Raw genomic sequence first — 25146 nt, 5'->3', positions numbered from 1 at the left:
GAAGGTAGAAAATTAGACTGTATGGATGGAAATTTAGTAATTTTCAAGAAGAAGCATCTTGGAATTTACATAAGCCACCCAATAATCGAATAATAAAATGCCATTTTTGTAGGCTGTGTATTAGTATTAGATGAAATTCTCAAAAATCACTTAGTACATCCATCACTTTGAGCATCACCTGATCTTTACTACAGAACAACTGACTATAAAGCTACACAGAAAACTGGCTCGTCTTAGAATCTGGACAATCACCACTTTTATATTTCGCCATGCTAGTACCACGGTTTCCCTTGATGGGAGGCAGGATCATTTCATAGAAATTTGAATGAAAATTTTAATGTAAAGAAGTTTCTATCAGAAATCCCTTTATCTTCTTCATTATCTCTGTCTAAATTTCCAGTGATTTGGTGACAGTCTCATCATTTTTCTGTTATCCCTTTCAACAGAGCAGTAGTTCTAACTGGATACACATTAAAAATCATTTAAACAGCTTTTCAACAATATCTGATGACAAGATTTTACCCACAGAGGTTTTAATTTAATTGTTTTTTGGTGAGGTCCAGATATTGTATTTTAAAAAAGCTTTCCAGATGACCCTAAAGTACAGCTAAGATTAGAACTACCTCCATGACAGAAGGACAGATGGATTCCACATGCCACTAGATACAAAAAAATGGCAAAATTCAACACCTTTCATGCTAAAAACTGGAAAATTTAGAAATAGAGGGAACTTTCCTTAACATAATAAAGAGTATATGTGAAAATCCCACAGCTAACAACATGCTCAGAGGGTTTTCCTCCAAGCTCAGGAACAAGGCAAAGATGATCACCTGTGTCACTTCTGTTCCGCACAGTACATATGGCAGTTGGGCAAGATGAAGTTAAAAACATCCAAGGCAGAGAGGAAGAAATAAAATTATCACTGGTAGATGGCATGATCTTACATGTAAAAAACCTTAAACATACCACAGAAGCTGCAAATCTAATAAAACAATTCAATAAAATTGCAGGAAACAAAATTACTGTAAAATTAGTTGCTTCTATACACCAACAATTTACTGCACAGAAAGGTAATAAAGAGACTAGCTCTATATTATCAAAAATAAGATACATAGCAATAAACTAAATGACAAAAGGTTTGCACAGTGAGAACTACAGAATACTGGTGAAAGAAGTTAGAAATGAACAAATACATAGAAAAAGATTCTGTGCTAATGCAGTAGAAGACTCTATTATTAAAATGTCTATGTTATACAAAGTTTAGAAATGTACTACAACTCCTCTCAAAGTATCAATGGCATTTTAAAAATAGGACTAGAAAAACTACCCTAAAATTCAAATGAAATCACAGAAACATCACACTTCCTGATTTAAAAATATTTGGCAAAGCTATGGTAATTAAAGCAGTATGGTACTGCCATAAAGAGTGACACATGGATCAGTGAATATATCATATCACTCCCACACATAAACTCACACACATACCCCAACTGATCTGGTGGGAGACTAAATATCTCCTCGACAAATGGCGTTGGAGAAAGTGAATATTTACATACAAAAGAATAGAAATTCATAATGAATTAAAGACAAACATACAACCTGAGACTATAAATTTTCTACAAGAAAATACAAGGAAAAATTTCATGACATTGGTGTTGGCATTGATTTCTTGGCTTAAAATAAAAAACAGGTTAAAAATAGACAAATGAGACTATATTGAAATAAAAATTCTTTACTGTGAAGACAAGAAAACAAAAAATGAAATGGAAAGACAGAATAGGAGAAAATATTTGCAAAGCACATTTCTGACAAGCAGTTAATGTCTAACATATTTAAGAAACTCTTTCAACTTAGCAGCTTAAAACTAAGCCAATTAGTAATGGGAAAGTTTTTTTGGCAGACATTTCTTTGAAGAAGACATACAAATGGACAACAGGTATATGAAAAGATACTCAAATTACTAATCAGAGAAATGGAATCAAAACCACAGTGACATTGCTTCATATCTATAAAGATGGCTGTTACTAAAAAGACAAAAGATAAAGGTTAATGAGGACACTGAGAAAAGGGAATCCTTACATACTGTTTTATAGGGATACAAAATCATGGAAGTCCTGGAGAACAGAATGGGGCCCCTCAAAATGTTGAAAATAGAACTATTATATGATCTAGCAATCTCACTTCTGGGTAGTTATCCATCAGAATTGAAAAGAGAATCTCAAAATGTATCTGTGCTCCTCTGTTTTGCTGCAGCATTATTTACAAGAGATAAAATCTGAAAACAACCTAAACAGTCACTGATAAAAAAAATGTGGTTAATACAATGAAATACTCTTTTGCCTTAAAGTAAAAACCTGTCATATGTAACAAAGTGGATGGACCTGGAGGATATCACGTTAGGTGAAATGAGACATTCACAAAGGACAAACACAGCATAACTCCAGTTCTAAAGGTTCCTAGAATGTTTAAACACATAGACACAGAACAGAATCAAGGCTTCCAGGGGCCAGGGAGAAGGGGAAATGGAGAATTACTGTTCGATGAGTATAATTTCAAGAATGCAATATGAGTAAGTCCTAGAGATCTGCTATATACAATTATTAGTGTGCTTAACAAAGTGTGTTGAGGGTGTGCTTCCTGTTAAGCTTTCTTGTAGATTTTAGAAAAAAAGGAGAGGTCGCACCAAAGAGGGAGTGAAAAGCGATTAGCTCTAAGATCCAAATCTGAAATACTTTCTCAGTTCTGCAAAAGCATAATTGCTTCCAATAATCTTGCTTCTGCAGTGTAAGGATTAGGTCCCTTATCCTTTTATTAGACATGTTCAATATTACATGTTTTTCCTTGTTCCTCTTGAGGCATACATTAAAGAAATGCATGTACACTTAACAGACTGTTTTTGTATTTTTGAGACAGGGTCTTGCTATGCAGTTCAGGCTGGCCTTGAACTCACTTTGTAGCCCAGGCTGACCTCTAAATCATGGAGATCCTACTGCCGTAGCCTCCCAAGTGCTGGGATTCCAGGCAAGTGCCACCATGCCCAGCTTTTTATTAAACTTTAAAATGTCTGTGGTATGCTAACCATTGTAAAAGTAAAAGAAGAGGAATGTTTACAATTTAATTAGAAAAATAAAGGATTTCCAACATAAAATGGTAATACCAGAATGACACAGGAATAAATATAAAATCAAAGACTTCAAACCTACAAGTGTATTACTTATAAAACTGAGGAAATCCTCTTGTTTCACGGAGTGTCTTGCAATATAATCAGTAAAAACTCAGTGCTAAATTAATAATTTGTTAAATTCCCAAGAGAAAGATGCTGTACCTTGGGATTTCTATTCTTAGTTATACCCAGAAACTTACCTTGTGGAAGTTCAATAAATATTTATTGAGTGAATAAATAAAAATTGAAGGGAAATAAAAACATCAGACGGCCTACTGAGAAAATCAAGTAAGAGTTTTTAAACATACAAAAAGTCCTAAAATTTACAGATTCCCACCAAAACACATTTTCAAACATCTTTTTTTATTTTTCTAACAAATTGGTTTCTGGGACAAACTAGACTATAAATTGGTTCTAAACATTGTCATTGGGCTGAGTGCATTCTCCCCCTGAAAGGAGATTAGATCTTGGAATAGTATACCCTCTAAGATATATAGCCTGGAATATTAGAAGTCCTGGTAATACATTTAGGTTAGGCTTTGACCCAAAAAGTAAAAGGAAAGCAACTTCAAACTCTTAAACATATGTCCCCAAACGTGCAATCTTTTCCAACACAATGAAAAGACCACCTCATATAAATGACATGAGCAGTCTAACCTACTCCAAGCTTGTATATCTTTCTTTCAAATGAAAACACAAACATTTCCAAGGAAAACATGGCTGATATCATACAACACTAGATGAAGAATTACAGATAAATCTTGCTTTGGGGTTCATTTGAGCTAAAGGTTTTTTAAATCCTTAAAAACAAGTTCTGGGAATCTTAATGGGTATTGTGGAAGAGATGAGATACCTTTAAAAGAAGAAGAAAAATAGGTGTTTAAGGAGCCAAATGTTACTATCAAAATTTTTCTTCTGGAATTTATTATTATATGGCATAGAAATTAGTTGCTAATTAAATTCTGTATAAGTGTATCAGCATTTTCATAGTAGAAAACGTGTGCTCAAAATTAAAAGTCAGAGAAGTTAGCGTACTTTCTGTAGCATGATTACCATGCAATGAGAAACTGAGAATGCTCGTCTTTATTCTTGTGGAATAAGACTCCTTGGGGCTGTTTTTCTGTGCTATGCTGACACCATTCTGGCAGTCACATATCTTTGGAATAATAGCATCATCTCACTGCTTTTATGTATTCCCTGCAGTGTGCTGATTTTTAACTCTTGCTTATCTGATAATTTTATTCAACTCAAATATTGGATTCAAAACTGATTAAATTCTAAAAAGTGCTGTCAGTTTTTATACATAGACTTCTTTGCCAAGTTCATCATTTACTTGGTTAGGATTTAATAAATATTCATACCCTCAGTGTATTAATTCATAGTAGTAATCTACTCATCCTTAGATTAACTTTAATTTGGCATTTTATAAAGTTTAAAAAAAAAGATCTTAAAAGATGTTCAAATCTTTTTGGGCCACCAGTGGAAAGGTTAGCATATTTTAAAAGCATCCAGTTATCTGACTCACTGCCATTCCAAATAAGCTGCAGTTTCCCTCTTGACCTTTGTCTTGGCATCAGAAAACCACGGTGGTAGAGATGAGGTTACTCACAGTATTAAGTGCTTTATGCATCTGGAACTCTTTATCGGCAAAGCTAAATTAACTGGCTGGAGACAAACACAGAGCTCTCAGATAGCTATTTAGTATCTCAGAGATAGACATTTAGTATCACATTTTAAAGAAAAAGCTAGACCAATAAGCTTACTATAAACATTTCAGAGTAGTTAGTGGGGATTGGGAAGGGTGAAGAACTGAGAGAGAGACGCAGCTTCTCCAGATAATCAATCCATTCTTGCACTTACTGGTGGAGAACTATCAAGTATCAGCAGGTGTAGTTTTTTTTTTGTAATTAACGAAACACAAACATGCATTTCATGTGCAACACAAGATCTGCAACAGTTGTTATTATTCACGTTTTTCAATGAAACAGAAAATAGCCTTATAGAATTTCATAAAGGTTAGGGGCTGGGGATTTAGCTCAGTGGCATAAGCGCCTGCCTTGCAAGCAGGCAGTCGTGAATTTGATCCCCGGTACCAATAAAAAAGAAAAAGACAAAAAAAAAAAAGAATTTCATAAAGGTTACAGATGTTTTTACAGTGTCTTCCAGTGTTGCTTAAATCAGGGTTGCAGATAAAGGAAATTATCAGTGCGCCTATACTGTGTGTTGGGAAAACTGAACATTGCCTACTTTCTGTAAGCCTTAGAAATTGGACATGGGAGAAGTCCAGGAAAGAATTCTGCTCTGCCTTCCTGGGACAAGGCTCCCTCTTCCACCTCAATATCAAGCAGAATGAAGGATTTGTATTTAATGCTTTTGTGTCTTTTCATTCTGCTTACCTCCACTGATTTTTTTCCCTGTAACTTTCAAAAGATAACTCAGAATATTCTCTAACTGGAAGGTTAAACAAGCCTCCTTACAAGCTCTGAATCCATCACAAAGCACAACTAATTCCAGAAGCTGAAAGGCTGACATCTATTCCATAAATGGAATTGAGCTCCCTGTGCATTCTTATAGTTTGGGAATGAAATAATTATTAGCCAATAGGTTTAAAAATCAGACCTCAAAATAACTGGCGAGTTCACAAAATTGGTCTGGCACGTAAACTCACAGGTGGATGGAATTTATTTGGGCTATATTTGGATGCTTACCATTAGACTACAACCATATTCCAGTTACCAGTGGGGCCTCTAGGGATTTATACATTCAGAACCTCTGATATTTTCCAAAAGTGTAAGGTAACTGAATTGAATTCAGATGTCTAAATCTTGAATAGAGAGATGAGGTAAAATCCATTAATTTCATTACCCATTAAAGATAAATAAGAAAGCCATGGTAGATTACAATAATGGTCCCACTTTTTTACCTTCTGTATATCTCATGCTTTTCCATGGAACATTTTCACTCTCCAACTCTGACTCTCGGTTTGGCTGCTGGCTTGGTTTGCCAATAGGATAGCAGCAAATATGACAGAGAAGCTCAGCTCAGTGAATGGCTCTCTCTTACACCTTTGCTGCCACTGGGGGAACTGGCCTAGTTTAGCCCGCTGGAAGATGAGGGACAAATGGAGGATAAGTGAGTTGCCTCAGTGGGCCCAAAAGACACCAGCCTGGTTCTGCCAACAGCTGGTCAACCCCCAATACGTGATCAAGCCCAGCCAAGGTCACCAGAACTGCTTAGCTGAACCATTATCCCTTATCTGGCTTTACAGAGAAACTAAGAAGTTATTACACAGCATTACTGCAGCACTAGATAAACAACAGGCTGAGGAGAGCTTCCATGAACACTAGGGATCTAAGGAGAGCAAAGGGACGGATTCTATCTGGTTCTAGGATAGATGGTGCTACTAGTGGAGAAAGGAACTAGAAAAAATTTTTAAAAGTCAGATTGATTTTAGGTCTTCAAGCTGAACACAGACTTTAGAATATACCCATTTCAAAAGTACAAGATTTAAATATGTTCAAACTCAGTCTGGATTCATACCCAAGTCCGTATATAAGCCCTGATTTAATAACAGTCATGTATTGATGAGAAACTGTTAGTATTTTATTATTATATTTTGTTTCATATGTATATGTGTTCAATATTTCTTACTGTTCAGAGTTATGTACTTCGATGAAAATTAAATTTTAAGTTTTATACCCAACAATATAACTAAACATTTTGAGGCTAGGTCTTTCCATTAACTCTAACTGCTCTAAGTTTAGCATTTTGAAGCATGAGGCTGTAACCTGAGGAACTGATGTTAATTGTGAAAGAAGATCTTGATTCCAAGACAAATACCAAAGAAACAAATACTTCTTAGGAGCTTGACAACTTAAAAAACAATGATTAAGCTTCCTTCTAAGATCCTGAGCAGATTTATACCAATCAGATACACTCAAGCTACGCAAGGAGAGGAACTGAATTTGCCCAAATGAGTTTCATTCTCATTAGGTACCAAAGGGGAATTTTACCTCACACAAAAGAAAAAAAAAATGCAGAGATTACATCCCATTTATAAAACTTGTCAAGTGATACCAAGTGGCAGGAAGAGAAAGCCAAAGAGACACATAAACTTTGGGAATCTCTGATTCCAAGCATAATAACTTCACAGTGAAGAAAACTGAATTTTGATTATGAAGGGGCCTGCCAGGATAAGGGGGCCCAAACAGCATCCACAGACGATGCTGTCAGCGTGAGCTCCCTGCCACAGCTCACTGCAGATCTGCATGTGTACACACGTCTCATTTTGAAAAGCACAATATATACAAAGTTCTTAAATCATAACAGACATTATCCAAGCTGTTCTATAATAGTTTATTTGGTGGCTAAATTATCAAGTGCTTTCTCAAAATAAATGTGTACTTTAAATAGGATGTAAGGTTTTCTAAAAGTCAGCATTACAACATTTCTGAATCCAACTGCACGGCATATTTATGTGGTATTATTACAGGAGCATTTCCTTAGTCCCTGTGGTTTTTTACACTCCCATGGAGATGAAGATTGTACAGCCAAATACAATTCCACGGATAATAACTCAGCCCAATAGCCGGAAGATGTAAGTCATTAGAGTCTAATGAGCTAATGGAGTCCCATCACTAGATCCTGTTCCCAGGAAGTCCACCAGCATCAAGGACTGCATGGCTGAGTCAACGTCTAGCTGTGTCATCTGTCTACAGAAGGTTCCAAGTGGCACAGTTCAGCTAATTGTGACAACAAGGCCCCTAATGACGAACAGTGTCAAAATATATGATAAGACATGTACAAACAGTGCTTTTGTGATTTAAAAAAATATACATTTCATGTTTACTCAGATTGCTCCAGGGTTTCATAATGGTGACAAGTTGTAATTTGCTAAAGAATGACTAGAATTCTTTTAGAGTTTAAATTATGTCCATGTGTTGTTTATTTATTTATTGTTGTGCAAGGAGTCAAACTCAGGGCCTCACAAATACAAGGAAAGTGCTCTACCACCGAGCTATATTCCCCACCCTCCATGTCTGGACAATGCACGGGTCTACATGAATCACTAGCTTTCTGAAAACCAAGACCCATTTTCATAGTCTTGTCAAATTTGGAAACAGCTATTTGGGGGTCCTTTTGCTCTTCAAATTCCTAAAGAAGGAAGGTGGTATATGTTTACTGAGTGGTATGTGTTTACTGAGTATGTTTTTCTAATGCTTATATGTATCTTCCACGTGTCTATAATTTAAGACTTTACATTCTACATTTTTAATGTATTACAAAGTATTGGAAATACATTCTAAATAGAGGACAACTGACTTATTCTGTGGTATTTTAATCAAATTCTAGCAATGGGAGCCTAACTTTACTAGAGGACAAAACTGGTATTTATAAATTTTACACAGCATCAATATTTGATTATTTTCTGAATTACAGATTTGCATTTGTGGTTTAAATTTATTTTTAAGTTTTTTTCCCCTCTCACTCAGCAAAATATTCTAATACAATGTAGCATTCATACATTCAAGGAAACAATATGAAAATCGCCATACATTTCTCACTAGTTTTGTGTGATCCATTTTCATCCATTCCCACAGAATGTCCAAAGTTGCTAATTTGGGAAACCAGGTAGCAGGAACATTCTAAATGTGTTTGGCTTTGCTGGTATATGCTAATTATGTTACGTTATCATCAAGTAGTATCATGTATTGCAGATTCAGGTTTTTGTTTATTGTGTTTAGGATTAATGCAACAGCTAAATCATAAGGAGAAAAATTCTATTTTCTCCTTATCATTTCAAGAGTCTAGTGTTAAAGGAGGATTCAATGCAGACTCAAACACTACAATGCCCAACTGCCAGAACCAGTCTGGTATCTTGCAAGATATGTCTGTTGGCTATGTTTCTTAGGATATAATATTTCCAGTGAGACCTGTTTGGAACCAAAACAATCTCTAGTCCTCAGCAGATTTAATGAAGAACCATTTATAAAATCCCTAAATCTGTTAAAATCTTTGTCAATCCTGTGCAGAGAAACATAAAAGAATAAGACTTAGACCTGATTTCAAGAAATTCTCAGTGTTATTAAAGTAAGCTGATCTCTTCCTGAACTTGTATCTCATGACTTTCTGCTGTTTGTTTATAAAATGTCTAGGAGAATCAGCAGATGCATATTTTTTCTTCTTCTGTTTCATGTTTTATAATATACAGTGATTTCAATCAAACTCCATTTTGCTGCCTTTAACACTTTTCACTGTCAAATAAAATTTTTCATTAAAAAATATTTCCATGATGCATTATATTTTATAGTTTGGAGACAAATCTAGTCACAGACCACACAACTCAAAAAGCAGTTTTGAATTATTATTACGTTTAGCAACAACTTTCCATTTTAAGACTTCAGGGCGCTTTGGTTCTCTCTTACAAGTCACCCCTACCCTTCCCTCTTTTGTCCCTCCATTATTCATCCCCTTGAAGCTTCTGTTCTTCTAAACTTGTTAGACTGAAAATTTATTATTCAATGCACTGAATAACCTTAGGAAACTTCTAGCTATGAGAACATCTATAAAATTAAACCAATGCATCATTTATTTGTAAAGTACTTGATAACACTGGAAATACAACATACATTCGATTTGCTATTAATGACGATATTGTGCAATCATTGTCGCTGTAATTGTTAAGATGATACAAAAGGTTCATGGTTCTAGAACAATTTCAAATAATAAAATTCTCAGGTTGGCTCAAAAATTAAATTTGGAAAATAAAGTGAATTCTAAATTGTTTCCCACAAAGCGAGAGTACAGAAAAGCATAGCTGGAGATGGATGTAAAATAAAATACTCCAAATGAGTTCTCTGTACCTTCCTTTACTTCTCCTTCATCTAGGTTGTGAGCCTCAGAATAGGGTGCCTAATGCAAACACAGAGATCCACCGCAAACAGACTGTGCTCGCAGAGCCCCCAGCAGCGGGCACAGGACTTACTTGCTGCTGAGACATCTTCGCAGGGAGTAGGAGGCGCCTCCCCCGCAGGTGCGGGAACACTCGCTCCAGGGGCCCCAGGCGTCCCAGAGGCCGTCGCGGTCCTCCTCGGAGCGCGCTGTCCGGGAGCTCTGCAAGAAAGGAGAGCGGGTCAGCACCCTGTCCTCGCCAACCCTGAACCGTGGACGGACGAGTGGTGGCTCCTAGGTCTGTCCACGATAGCTTTGCTGGACATGAAAGCCCTCATTAAGATTCTTTTCCTACTGGATCGTGTGTTGATGTTTGGAGAGGGTCGTTTGATTTTAGAGACCCTGGGCTACCCCTGAAAGGGACAAAACATCACACTGGTGGAAGGAAGGGAGAAGGCAGAAACAGGACTCGGATAAGGAAGGTTCATTGCCTCGAGATCCTCCTAACTCTGGTTTGGGTACATGAATCTACTCTTTGTGTCTTTGTTAAAAAGAAGCCGTTCTCACAGGTGTCTCGGCTCTGAGAAACTTGATTTGTACATACCAGCGTTGCACTGCAAAACCTATCCACCTTCCACATCTTTGACATTGTTCTATGAAGCAATTTCATTCCCAGTTTTCAGATATATTCACAGGAGCTACAGCAGGAATTGATGCTAGCAATGGCTGGATCACTTCTTGACAAAAATTTGCGTATTATTTTCAGGCGTTCTAAGAATGTTTTGCATGCACTGTAATGTACCACTCCAAGCTTCAATTACCCTTTCTATAAAATGGGGATGTTATAACCATGCCACTACACCCTCATGCCCTGCAGAGGAGGATCAGCTAGATGAATTTAGCCTGAGTGGTGTCAGTCATAGAACAGCACTAATTTTTTATTTTGAAGAAATGAGATCCCTTATAAATTAGCTGTTGTAGGGTCCAGTTTTTCAACTGTTTTTTGGCATGTTTCTTTTCTTTGGTAATACTAGAAATTGAACTAGGGACCTTCACTGTGAGCTTCATTCTCAGCCCCTTTTACTTTTTATTTTGAATCAGAGTTTCCCTAAGTTGCTAAGTCACAGGCGAAGGCTTGAGTTTGCAACCCCCTTGCCTCAGCCTCCTTGAACTGGAACTACCAGTGTCTACTTTTCCTGGCTCCGTGAAACTTTTAGAATCTACACAATAAAGTCAGAAACCTGACCCAGAGTATTATATGAAATATTTTCTAATTAGTACATGCTTTATTTAGATTCTTAAATCATTTGAAAGGGAGATGGATGTCACAGTGTTTATTAGCAGGAACTCTGGATCTACTTAAATGGTGGGGGATATAATGCTGGCTTTGGGGTGTCCTTGATATAGAAAAATGTAACCTGTTTTTTGTTTTCTTATCATAAAAATATGGGTAATCAATAGGCCTATATCACCACATCATTGTGAGAAATTTAAATGTGAATATATAAAAAGAATGTTTGTTAGAAACAACCTAATTGTTGATGGGTAGATGGACCTATAAATAAATTGTAATATAGATATACAGTGGAATATTAGTATTCAAGCTTGAAAAGGAAATTATGGCCCACACTACAATATGGGTGAAACTTGAAGACATTTTGTTAAGTTAAATAAGCCAATCACAAAAGGATGCATACTGTACGACTCCACTAACATGAAGTACTCAGAATATCCAAACAGATAGAGACAGAGAATAGAATGGGGTTACCAGAGGCCGAGAGAGGCAACATGTGGAACTGGTGTTTAATGTGTAAAGAGCCTCAATTTTGAAAGAAGAAAATATGCTCTGGATGGATGGTAATGATGATGGTTGCATGATGATGTGAATATTCTGATGCCACCTAAATATATGCTTAAAAATGGTACATGAACCAACTCCCATGATAATTACAGTCATAAGGCACTACAAACATATGCTAATAAAAAGTAAACTGTCAAAATGGTAACGCTGTGTTACATATATTTGCTACAACAAACATACGTATATTTTAAAAAGCACATAGGGCTAAGAAATAGACACCTTATAAGCGTGTGTTACTGTTATAATTGGACATTATTTAGTCCCAATTGACATCCTATACAGCCTCTGTACAATTATTGGAAATACACTGGTGACGCACATGGGGTTTCTTGTTGAACCTGTTGAATAGCTACACTCTCAAAGTATCACATCCCTGCACAATAGGACCCTACAGTTATTGGCTGTGCTGTATCTGCATGCTGATGTGATCTGCCAGTGATTTTAGTCTCCTATAAATTGTTAGATTGCATTAGTGACAGAAATACATTGGTGACACTAAAATCTGTCCTGTGTAAAGAAAATACTTAATGTGATCCAAAACTGAGTTCTAAGGATTATAATATCAATCTCTCATCACAGCAATATAGAAGACTCTGATTTAAGAGGTAAACAGGAAGAAAGAAAAGGCCCTTGCACTATGGGCTTATACATACTCAAGTCTCTTCTCCACTAAACCCCCATTAAACGGATTCCCTATATTTGCAAAAGTTGGTTGTACATCTCCTAAAACCCTTCGTGTTTTCTCGGTGTGACTGGAGGATAAGAAGGTTGAGGGGTTAATGTAGTATTGTCCTGGTGACATTACCATTTGTATGATGCACTTCTCCCAATTTTATCCAAATTCAATCTGACTTAGGTGAAAACTGTATCAGAAAGCTGTGGTAATTGAAATGAGTGACCTAGAGATTACTGAGTCTGAAGTTACCCATATAATGAATCTGAAAAAAAGGATCCTATGTGCAGCATTCACAGGAGAACTACATTTCCTGTGAGATAACAAATGCACCAGAATGCCACATTGTTGGGGTAATTTTCCTCCAGCTGCTCTCTGTGTGATTTTTGTTTTTCTACAGAAACACTGTTTTAAACTACTAAATTTGATTGATATTTTTCAGGTGGCTTGTCTGAAAAGGCACTGAATGTCTCTCAAGTAACATTTCATTGACCAAACATTTTATCTCATCACAAGGTACAAGTTTCAGCACCATCATAGTAAGAACCCACATTTCTCTGAAAGAGATCTAACACTAGCTTACAAATAAGGCATAGGTTTATTTCTCAAAGTGGAACCAACTCCAAGTTTTCTCTTAGCAAGTGAAATAAACATAATTCATTTCAACGGAGGCCATGCTTAATGTTGGAGAAAGTGATTTTCCTCCTCTTTAACTATGCCAAATTTTAAAGTCTACAAACAGAAATGACATTTTAGCAATGTCTTTCACATTATTTAAAATCTCGAAGTATTTGTTTATTATGGTCTTTAAGGCAGTCTTCAACATAACTTTTGTGTCTGGCCCTGGTAGAACTCATGTTTATTTCTCTCTTACCTTTGAATGTGTGTCCTTTTGACATTATAGCAGTATTTTTAAAAACAGTATTTTGAAACTGTATGTGTTATGGGAAACGGGGGCTTGAAGTAAAATAAGGACTAGATAATGCACTGCCTCAAAGCAGTATTGAGTGCTTTTAAACCAAAAATCTAAGCCTTTCTATACAGTTAATCTGGTATTTTAAAATTTTATTTCTATCACATAAATGTAATATTTTAATGTTTCCAAAGTAAACCACGGTTGCTATTAAACATACTGACTGAGAAACTATATCTGAGCCTAACAGATAAAAATTTCAGCAGCAGTGTTAGGGGAGATTATGGCTTTTAACTATTGTTATCAGTGATCCAGAACTAAAGAAGAACCACTACATGCTTTATGAATGACAATGTTTCACTGGTAGAAGGTCATCATAAAAAGTCAAAATGCTTCTGATATGGAACCTGAGGGGAAAAGTCATTGTAAATCACATTCTTATTACAGTGTTTCTTTCACTTTACTGTTATTGGCTGGGTAAGAATAGGTACCTGTTTGGAGCCACCATTTGAGAAATCCACAAAACATGGAGAAGAGAAAAACCTGAATCTTGCTTATATATCCCTATGAAAATCGAGGATGTCAATTGAGTTGTATTCAATTTACAAAAGTCTAGCCATTTCTGGATCTTTGTTACCACATATTGACCTTTAAACACAGTATTTGATGAAAAGCCTTTATATCAACTGTGTTTTTTTGTTGGAAAACCCAGCAATCAATTGTCCAATGCTATTGATTCTACTCCACAGTCAGGAGGCTCTAACCATGAATAAGTGCCAATTTCATGGAATGTAGACCATGGCTACAGACCATTACAAGTCTTCTGTGAATATGAGATGAGCTTCCCTATATCCAGCATCAGATTTGTGTCATTTTCTCACCACTATTGAATTATCTAAATATGATTTCCATCTTATGATATTGTACTTGATTCTAGAACCAAAGTGTACCAATAAGTGTCAGATGAACAGCTCCAAGATTGACAGCAACAAGCAGTTAAGTGTTCTGAGCAACTACATAAGTAATATTTTCCCTACATTTCACTGTCCAATGGACACTTAACCTTAGAGTGATTTCCTATGTACCATCTAGTCTAGAAACTTGTACTGGAACACGAACAGGTTACCAAAGACTTACAACACTGGAGGATGAAGCATAAATTAGAAATTAGTCTCTTCACATTTTCTCAGAGCCACACATACACAGAGTATTTGCAAAATATTTTTTTCCAAATATTACAAGAGATCAAATTATAAAGATTTAAATGAAAATGAAAGTAGGTGCTGAGGAAATGGTGTTCGTAATATTGAAGTCATATAACAGCTAAAATGATAAGCACAGTGTTTTTAAGACATTAATAGATCTTCAAAAGTAATAAAGTGGGCTACATAGTGAAGCAAAGAGCGGTGCTTATAATTGTAAGATGGGCAAGAAAGCACCTGAACCTCTGGTTTTCCTTTCCTCCCACACGACATTTTACTTAAGCCATCTGGAGCTGTGTATGTGACTGTGCAAAACGGGTGTCACACACTTCTAAATTTAAAAAGAAGGGCAACCCCTCCAATGATGAGAGAACCATTTGTCCTGTGATTTGCCCATGCAAAGTGGAGCAATTTATGCAAAGATATATCCTGTCTGTGTATGTATGAAGCATTGGAAAGAAATCTGCAGATTCCATTTTTAGCTCTCTTACTTGCATTGGGTGTCTATAAATCTTATCTAATCCTTGGCTTCTTTAACAGCTTGGAACACTGGTTCTGCTGCCAACTGTACATGGTAGGGGTTGTGAATCCCTGCTCCTGAGAGCTTACCGACATTAAGCAGTAACGGGGCTCTTGTAAAAGTCCATTAGCTTTTGATGTACTTTCTTAAAGAGCAGGGTATATGGATACTGAGGCATGCAGCTTCCCAGATGATATTCACTGCCGGCTTTGCTTAGGAAATTCAGATCATCTGGTTCTTATCACAGCTGTACTGTTGGAGGATATGATGAACTGCCAGTGACACAGTGCATGGTCTTTCAGAGGCCACCGAATGAAGCCTGTCCCTTGCTACTGAAGAGAGAAGTCTATTCTCTAACAAGGTGTAAAAGCTATACAGGCCATGGGGATTCGGGGGTACCTGTCTTACTTTTTCTTTTACCATGCCTATGCACATATTCAAGCACACCTTTCCTCCATTTCTGAGAGAATGCCTGATTGCACCTATATCTGGAGGGTTTATGGTGAGGGAGAAAGCTGGAATTTACTAAGTACTTAAATGCTATGAAACATGCCAGGAGTTTCACAAATTACGGTATTTAATCCTCACAATAGGCCAAGTAAAGTGAGAATATTTTTTCCATAAATAAGAAAACTGAACTCAGAAACTTTAAACAATTTGTATCATAGTAGGAGAAAGAGCACAGCTTAGGCATCAGATAGACTTCATCAGTACACACGAAAGCTTGATGAGGCTTGGGGCCAGATCTCTTTGAACCAGTTCTTCAGTCTATAAAATGTGAACACTGATACTTCTGTAAAAGGCAGGTTACGAAGATTACCAGAGAGCACATTTGTAAGCTACCCAGTGTAATTCTAGCACTTGAGTGCTAATTAATTTATTTGTGACTTCATGCCACAAACACACACCTCCTCCACCAAGCTGCAAAGCTAGTATCTGGTAAAACCAAGTGTTTCTTTTGCTGCCAAGCCTCAGACTTTGACCTTCTTTCCATTTTGCACAGCACTTATCATTGCATGAATTTACTGTAAAATGAAAAAGACAGATGCTCTTGCTTTTCTTTATTAAAAAGATTATTTTTGTTCTCTGCATTCTTCTTCAACCTGAGAATAATAACTTGGAGATGGAATTAAGACAGTTTCACTTCTTTTTAGGAAAGAAAAGCTGACTCTGCTCAATGTCAAGTGCTTCAGTGAGATTTTCCTCTCAAAACTATGGTAACTTGATTTTTTTTTTTTTATTCTATCCAGGGACAAGACCAGATTATATTCATCTGCTGAGAATCTTCTGGTTTTTGGAAAACTCCACCAGAACACAATTTCACGGCCAGCTGAATTAAGATCAATAATTAATGATATGGACAAGGATTAGTATTCAGGAAATCTGCAACCAGCCATTAAGTATTTTGCAACAGCTTATCTCAAGGGAAGGCATTGACTGAAATATTCTTTCACTGTCCTGTTAGTATGGCTACTTTAAACGTATGATTTAGTAAATAGAAACACTGTAACTGCTTTGTCATAGTACTGATAGAATATTAATATAAGTAGTATGCATTTTTCCCTTTAAATGTATGTAATGACAACACACACATACACACACAACCTGAAGAAGTTAAAGAGATTTTTTGCAAGATGAGGCCTGTCAGCCTGGTTTTCTTTCTACACAATAATACTTTGTTTCATAATAATAAAACACCCTAACCCTAAATGTAGGCACTGCTTAATTAGGATTAGAAGGCTGAAGTAATTTCCTTTCTTTCACAAAGGGAAAGAAGGTGGTTGGAGAACTGTATCCTATAAAAACTGCAGTGATTTAAAACACCCATCATTCCCGTTTATGATACAGCGAATGCCTTCTTGGCCCTTGTACATCAGACATATTTTGATACCTTTGGAGAGTTTCACCTCTAGTGTGAAACATTAGCCATTTCACCTGGAGTACTAAAAAAGAAGCCACTCTGTCCGGTGGCTGCGACCACTGCTGTTATTTCTCGCTATACTTAAAAAAGAAAAGAAATCTCCAGTGGAAAATAATATGTAGGCCCACTACCAAGAAAAACAGTGAAGAGTCACCTCCCGGAGGCTTACACACCCCTCCACTCCCCAAAAGGGGCATGTTTGAAACTCCCCCTCCAACAAAATTCTTTCTCTGCTCTTTTTGTGAATTCCTGACTTCCTGGTGAGCCAGGGAGAAGTTTCAGTTTCCATTCCATCTAATCTAAATCGTGCTCTGTCCAAACTGTGAGTCCAATCAGCCACAGATATTTTCTGCAGCATTGGCAAATTTTGTTGAAATGAATTTACAAAACATCTGTAGGACTAAGGAAACATTGCAGGCTCTGGAAAGCACATGTTGGAGTTTGGAATCCTGGAGAAAGAATTTCTATTAAGAAAAAGGTCTCAGGTTTTGATTTGTTGAGGAAACTAGAAAGTTAATAAATTGATATGGCTTAGGATTTGATGAACAAAAGGCCCACATAAAATTGATAGAAGAAATGATTGTTAACTTCATGCCACTGTCAAGCAATTAAACTTTGGGTTTTAGCAGAACTTTCTCAATTCTTCTTTGGTTCACCATAGTGCCATGTAGTTACAAACAGTTTGGAGAAATGGTTGGGACCGAAGCTCCATGAGATTCTAGGTTTTCTTCTGATACTGAGGATCAGATATTTTTTCAAGTACTACACATATGGTATGGGATAAAGGTTTGGAACTGAAATCTAAAATATTCTTCCCAACTCAATATTATGTTTTCTTCTTTGCTATACTCTTTGTTTCTGCTTTTAGTCACATTAGATTCTCTTACTTAGAAAACATATAAGAATTAAGCTCTGAATATTGCAATAATTCTACTTGTGATTTCATGATGTTCCATCCAGAGTACCAATTTGGAACTAGTGAATACAGAATACATTAATCAAGACTTTGTGGCTTTTGAGGTTCATAATTCTGCATAACAATTTTCTTCTCAAACCATAAATCCTTGGAGTGCAAGGGTTATACTTTTTATTTCTGAATTATTTACAGTTATAATTGAATTAATTATTATAGATGTCATTTTGAAGAAAATCTAAAATATTTTGACAAATATTTAGTAGATGAGGAAATGCTTTGCAAGTGTACTTTGTTTTGATCTTTAATTGCTTATTTGCCATTTTCTGTCAAAAACATATGCAGGGCACAGGGAGAAGGAGAAAGTGGACTCTTGCTGGAAATATATAGTTACTTACTTACTTCAAAGTGTCAAGTGTAGAAATCATTTTCTGCTTTCCAGCTTCATTTCATGTACCACCAGTGTTCTCTTGCATCCTAGATAATGAATCATATAAAAATCTTTGCCCTGGTAACTCAGATGAAGTCATTTTTATTTTATTTTATTTTTTGTCTTTTTCATTTTTATCGGTACCGGGGATCGAACTCATGACCGCCTGCTTGCAAGGCAGGTGCTTATGCCACTGAACTAAACCCCCAGCCCCTGAGATGGATTCATTTTTAAAAAGCAGTATTTTTCTCAATTCTCATGTCACTGTGCCTACAACAGATAGCATTTGCCTCTAGTTTTAACAATAGTTATTTCTAAAGATAGAGGCTTAGATAGAATAGTTTTGCAGGTTTGGCAGTTTGGGCAGTAAAGGTTCTGCTTATGGTCCTAGTAATGCTTGCATGAAAGGAAAGCAAACTAACAGAGTAGCCCAGTGATTCAGGAAATGCTCTGGGGTCAGGAGCCCCAGGTAGGCTAGACATAGCACCCAGCAAGTTGCTCATTTCCTTAAAATAATTGCCACTGGCAACAGCTCTTTGTCTCTTCATCAATCAGTATCTACAAGTATCTATCAGCTTCAGAACTGGCTACTCTGCGGTCCACTGCAGCTTTGGCTTTTACAGCAACTTGATACTTTTACACGAGTATGGAGTTCTAATTCCGCAGGCCTATTTTCATTTCTGCCCATTTCTGAGGTCAGGTTAGTGAAGGAATGCTTTTTGGAGGATTTATAATTTATTGGGAAAGATACATAACAATAAAATATTTGACTGCTTCATGTCCTTTATTTAATGAGATGCCAACTATTGTTAGTTCCCTTTCTAAATACCTCTCAGTTCCATCTACACTCATTTTTACACCCTTGAGTCTGGTTTTCTGTTGATAGAAGTCACTTCTGATTTGTGTGATCTCCAGCCTTACCTACCACAAGTCTGTGCTCTGTGATGGTGCCAGTTATCTTCTAGAATACACAGCTGAGCCACTTTGTAAAAGACTGTCAGTGGATCCACTGTCTAGCTAGTGAGATCCAGTAATGGATTCCAGGTAGGCTGTGAGTATTCAGAAACTCTATACTACTTTTTGGGCTTATGTGTATTATTATACTTCTGGAAATAGGATTTATAGCTTTCATCAGTTTCCCTCAAAAAGTTTAAGAACCATTGGGTATAAGATAAAATCCAAACTATTAGAGTGTCATACGAGATCCTTACTCATCTGACCCTAAATCGACAGCCTAGATTCAGTCCGGCTGCTCGTAGCATACATGCCTCAGTACTCCAGGACGTGGCATCGCTTCTGGGTCACATAAGGTGCTGCAAGGATCTCTGGTGTTGTTTACTATCTAGTTATTGCCTAGGCTCCTTGCCTTTTTGTTTTCGTTATATCTTTATTTTCTCTGACTATGATCCTGTAAGTGCTTTGATTCGAAGCTGTTTTCCCATTGTCCAGTGATGCTTTCTCTACTCTCTGAGTATTAGAATCAATCACTTCCTCTCTTAAGTGGTTTGAGCACATTGCTAGGACTTGGTGCACAAGGTGGATTTAGCTTTCATTAGTCACTACACTGTACCTATCTGTCCCCAAAGTGGTTAGTATGTTTCTTAGGGCCGAACAAAGATAAACGTGCCTTTGTGTTCCCACTGCCTTGTAGAATACTGGATAAGTTTTGATGAATATTCATTGAATTAAGATGTAACTCAAGGAGGGCTAGGATAAGCTGTGGTTGAATGCCTGATTCATGATGGTTGTCAGCTCTTGCTCTAGTTCACTTACACTCCGGTTCTCTAAACACCAAGGTGGGAAATGTATGCAGAAGCTGCCAATAAAAGAACGGAGGGACACAAAAATAAATCTGACCCATGGTGGAAAAAGTTGATCACATTTCTGTCTATTTATTTGTCTTTTGATGCCACCTCTAAGTTTACCCAAAATATTTAAAGTTGAAAGATGATTAACCTGCCACGTCTTGTCTTAATCTTGTCTCAGTCCTGATATCTGTCTCCTGAAGCACCCTCATCGCTGAGTAAACAAGAGTCACTCCCTCTGCAACTTCTGAGCAGCCAGCCAGTGCTTTTGGAGATGAGCATACTGGGATTAGGAGGGGCAGCTCTAGTGGGACAGGGGAGAAGGGCGAAGGATCTTGACTTAATTAAAAGCACAGGCTGCTACTAATAAAAAATGAATAATATTTATTGTTATGCCCTAGTAAGTACAAAATTTACATGATATAATTTGTAGTAATATATAAAATTAGCAGAATAAAAAAAAAGTAAAAGTAAATTTTGGTATGAATGTTAATTTTATGGACTGGCGACAAGAGAGTTCATATAAAAGTAAATCTAAAAATTTGAATAGTAGAATTCTAACATTAAAACTTTAGGGAGCCAAGTATCAAGATGAAGCCTGGAAAGAGAGCCTGGCATTGTATACTTTTGATGAATTGCATATAGGGATTACAACAGATGTCAATTTCAGGGAGTATTCATTGCTTAATTGATTTCTTATAAGCACTTTTGATTTTAAAATATTTCAGAGATCAGACGTGTGTAACATTGGTGTCAAAACCTCTGAAATGAGGCCGTAAGCTGGGCAGCAGGATTTGGTCACTGTAGTACTTTTGCTTTTCCTGGACTTTGCTATTTTGTTTTAGACAACTTTGTTATGTGTACCTCAGTCTCCACTTCCACAGATGGATACTTGGTCAGATAATTGCTAAGATACCTCCAGACATAAAAAAGTCTAGAATTTTAAAATTAACCTATTTAATTTAAGCATATTTAAAAATCAACTCTCAAAGCTACAAAATAGGAGATGGGCATGGGCATTTTCTTGATTGATTCCTACAATTGCTATAAAGATTTTTATAAAGGTAAAAGTGCTAACATATGCATGATGTTGAGCAGTACAACTGATGAATGTAATTCAAGTATAAGTGGTCCTATTGTCTCAGCCCTAAAATCCATTAATGAACACGTAATTCTTGAAAGAGAAAATCTCTATTTGTGAATGCTTTTCATTACTTACACAACTATATGCACCCAAAACCATGGCAACTCCTAAGGAAACTTCTGGATAATGAAATAAATGCTAAATTATACTCACTACATTTTATTAATAAATGCACTATTTTTCTCTTTGAAGATCAACAAATATGTATAAGTACAGGTCTCTCAAGTGATGGGGTAAAGTCAGATTTATCTGATGATTTTCAGCTTCTCTGTTGATTTAATTCCCATCCAATTCCCAGTAAACAATAGGAAATAATGGAAATATAGCAAATAATGTCTTATGATATGTCTCCTATAATGGCTATTGCAACAATTTTCACAGTGTACTTTGTTTTGTATCAGAACAGAGACTCTGTTAAGGTAGTTCTCTACTGCATAACTTATAATGCATGTTTTAAAATATATGTAGATTTACAGATCTATTTCCCCACATTTTAGGTTCATTATCAGCAACAGTTGAGTCAGTTCCTATTGTTTAGTATAGGTTTTGTTATACTCTCAGCAATCTGGCCATGCATTCTCTGGTTAAATCAGTATTTATTTTACATACATGACTGTTTATAATTATTTTCTTAACATCACCTTTTTTTTTTTTTTTTTGTATCTGGGATTGAACTCACGACCTAGTGCTTGCCAGGCAGGCACTTACGCCACTGAGCTAAATCCCTGGCCCTTTAATTTTTTTCTTTAATCTTATACAGAATAGAATTTCTATAAGTTCCTAATTTTAAATCACTACAGAAAAGACTTGCTCTATTAAATCCCACTAGATTTGTCATTATGATCTGCAAACAGTACAGATCTACTCACACGTAGATGGGAAATAATAATAATGGTGACTAGAGACAAATATACCAGTCTTTTCCCCTTGTCTTTCCAGGCAAGTTCAACAGAAATATTTATGCTTTGGTCCTGGCTAAATTCCTCGCACTGTTCGCATTTTAAAACCGTAAGTGAAAATGTCATTCAATATTGTATATACGGGAAGTAATACTATCTTCGCTCTTTTATAAATTAAATTACAGTGTCAAGGAGCCATTAGTCAGCTAATTTATTAAATGTTTATTAGCATGTGGCACATAATATGATATTTGTAATTCTTGTGAGCACTCTCTGACTCTCAGTGATTGAAATGTAGAAGAAAATACTTTGACACTTTATAAAGCTGAGTTTTTCTCTTAAATAATACATAAGCATTTTGAGCCTGTCATCATTATGTTTTCAGTGAGAAAAATTCTTTTTCCTTCAGCAACATTTAATATTATTTAATGGAGGAATAATATTTATGTGCATTGCATTAGCCATGCTTAGTATGAAATGCTAATAGATTAATGTCTATAGTAGTGTTCTGGTCACTAACGTGCCTCAGGAATATATTAAAATGGATCTTGGCCACAGACAATATCAAGATTGCTGAGACGCACTGCAGGCATCTTTTTTAAAGCCTGTTTTATAATAAGCAGGGAGAGTGAAGGTGCTAAATCATGGTTTACTACCCCAAGCCTGGCTGTCTGAGGTGCTGGGCCTCCGAAATCAATTTCACACATGGCTGCTATCAGCATTCTTTGAGCTATTAAGACGACAGTGCTTTCTCTTCTTTTTATTAAAACTAACTCACTTTTATCTCCCAGCTTCTGCTTTGTGCTCTGCAGCCTTTCCTTTTTGTGTCCTTGTCAGCAGCCAGAGTTCAGCTGACTCCTGCCCACTTGGCTTTCACCTCAGAGCTTCTGGAAAGGTGAATCCACATCCACTGTACCCGCTTCTTCAATACCCCAAATTCCTTAATGCTTCCCAGTCTGGCTTCTGCCTGGTGCTTCACTGAGGTGACTTCCTGAAAATCGCTGAGGCCCTATAACTCATCCTATGACCTGCCCTCGCATCTTGCTGAGGAATATGCTCCCAGCTCCTCTGGCAGAGAGAAATCCTCTGTTCCTCCCTCTGCTCTTCTTACTCATCCTGACTGGCTCGTGCCAGAACCCCCAGAGATCTTTCCTGGGGCTCCTGCTCCTCTGTTGACCTCAGCCACTTTTTCTCATCTCCACGGTCTCCTTTTTATAGTTGACTTACAAGTCTACATCTCCTCTAACTCCAGATACTACTTCCACACATCTCAATCGTTGGCAATACTTTAAACTCAGTGATTTCAATACCAAGCTCTATGTTTGGAGCTCCAATCTTTTAGCAGTTCTCCTCCAACAGAAGTATGAACATAGAAACATGCAACAAAATGTTTCTCCTCCATCAAGCCTCTTTCATCCTCTATCTCTCCCAACCCTAGAATCTGTCTGTACACACACACACACACACACACACACACACACACACACTAGTTATTGTATTATCTATTCTACATTTTCTTATGCAGCGTACCTCCTTCCTGTTCCTTTTTCCCCATTCCTTCTGCTAACGCCCTGATGTGGACTCTTACTGTTGCCATCAGCTTGTTATATGAGTGGTCTTCAAGCCTGCTTGCAGCCCTGGACAAGTCAGTCCCTCTGCAGCATGCCTTTTGCATGGCTAAACACCAGCAGTGAGGCAGTTGCAGAAGAGATTGCTCTGGTATTTTGTAAAAGGGTTTTGAGTTCCAGGGGCAGACTGAGCCTTAAGAAGACTGACAGTTGGAGCCATTGAAGACTTTTGTGTAGGACATGATATGATTAGGGCTTTACAGTTTTTCAAAATATTTCTATATAATCATTTGATCCTAGTTCTATGAGGCATTTTAGAGAAAAAAAGGGGGAATTGGCTTTAAAAAGAAAACATGCGAAATTTACCTTACAACCATTTCCCCATAAGGTAAATTTAGAATGTCTCTGTGTCTAATTAAGTGGAATATGAATAGGTAAGAGTTGGTCATCCCAGCAGGAATGAAACTTACCTGTCTTAGGAAAGCAGGGGGAAGAAACATGTTATGGTTTATATCTAGATGTCTCCTAAAGACTCATGTGGTCACAGCTGGGACCCTTAGAAAGTGACAGCATTATGGGGACCTTATATCTGACTTGCTGTTACAAGGTAGGGCCTGGTTGGAAGACGTAGACCATAGGTGTGACCCAGAAGGTTATAACTCCCTTCTCAGTTCCTCCTGACAGTCTGCTTTCTGTCCACCACACTGTGAGAAGCTCTCCTCCACTCTGCCCCTCTGCCATGCTGCCCTGCCTCGGAGCCAGCCTATGATGGAGTGAAACCTCTACAAACTGGGAGCCAAAAATACGCCTTTCCTCTTTTAAATTGTGAGTGTCGGTACTGTGTCCCAGAGATGAAGTCAGTGACTAAGACAGAGACAAAATATTTAAGGTGATAAAATGTCCTTTTGGAAAAGGGGAAATAAAAGATTAGATTCTAGTAGATGTGAAATACTAGAAATCCTCAGAATATTTCTTATTTTGTTTTCTTCCCTAAAATTGGGCTCAGATAGGTTCTAACTTCTTTCTCTTCCTTTTCCTCTCCTTCTTCTTTCCTTTCTTTTTGAGGCACAATTTCACGATGTAGCCCAGGCTGGCCTTGAACTCACAGCAATCCTTTTGCCTCAGCCTTCTCAGTGCTTGGATTACCGGAGTGTGCTACTATGTCCAGAGGAAAGGTTCTAATTTCTATCTTATACAAAATGATTCAGTATGTCCATGGTTCCTATTTTTAAATAAAAGCTTC

At 37.0% G+C, this 25146-nt stretch overlaps 1 protein-coding gene across 3 annotated transcripts in view; it reads right to left on the bottom strand.

Annotated features, from left to right (window-relative positions):
• The window catches only part of Adamtsl1 (ADAMTS like 1), a 927295-nt gene that overhangs the window by 349456 nt on the left and 552693 nt on the right, over positions 1-25146 (bottom strand). For all 3 annotated transcript variants that reach the window (XM_063251663.1, XM_063251668.1, XM_013155112.3), the window contains one exon: positions 10149-10276. In XM_063251663.1, coding sequence (XP_063107733.1) covers positions 10149-10276 — 128 coding nt within the window. The remainder of the gene's footprint in view (positions 1-10148; positions 10277-25146) is intronic.

The sequence above is a fragment of the Cavia porcellus genome, unplaced genomic scaffold (assembly GCF_034190915.1).
Source record: "Cavia porcellus strain 051 isolate PalLab524CR breed Dunkin Hartley unplaced genomic scaffold, mCavPor4.1 scaffold_1, whole genome shotgun sequence".
In the NCBI taxonomy this organism is placed as follows: Eukaryota; Metazoa; Chordata; class Mammalia; order Rodentia; family Caviidae; genus Cavia; species Cavia porcellus.
Note: the sequence above shows the minus strand (reverse complement) of the source record. Positions and strands in the feature narration are given on the sequence as shown.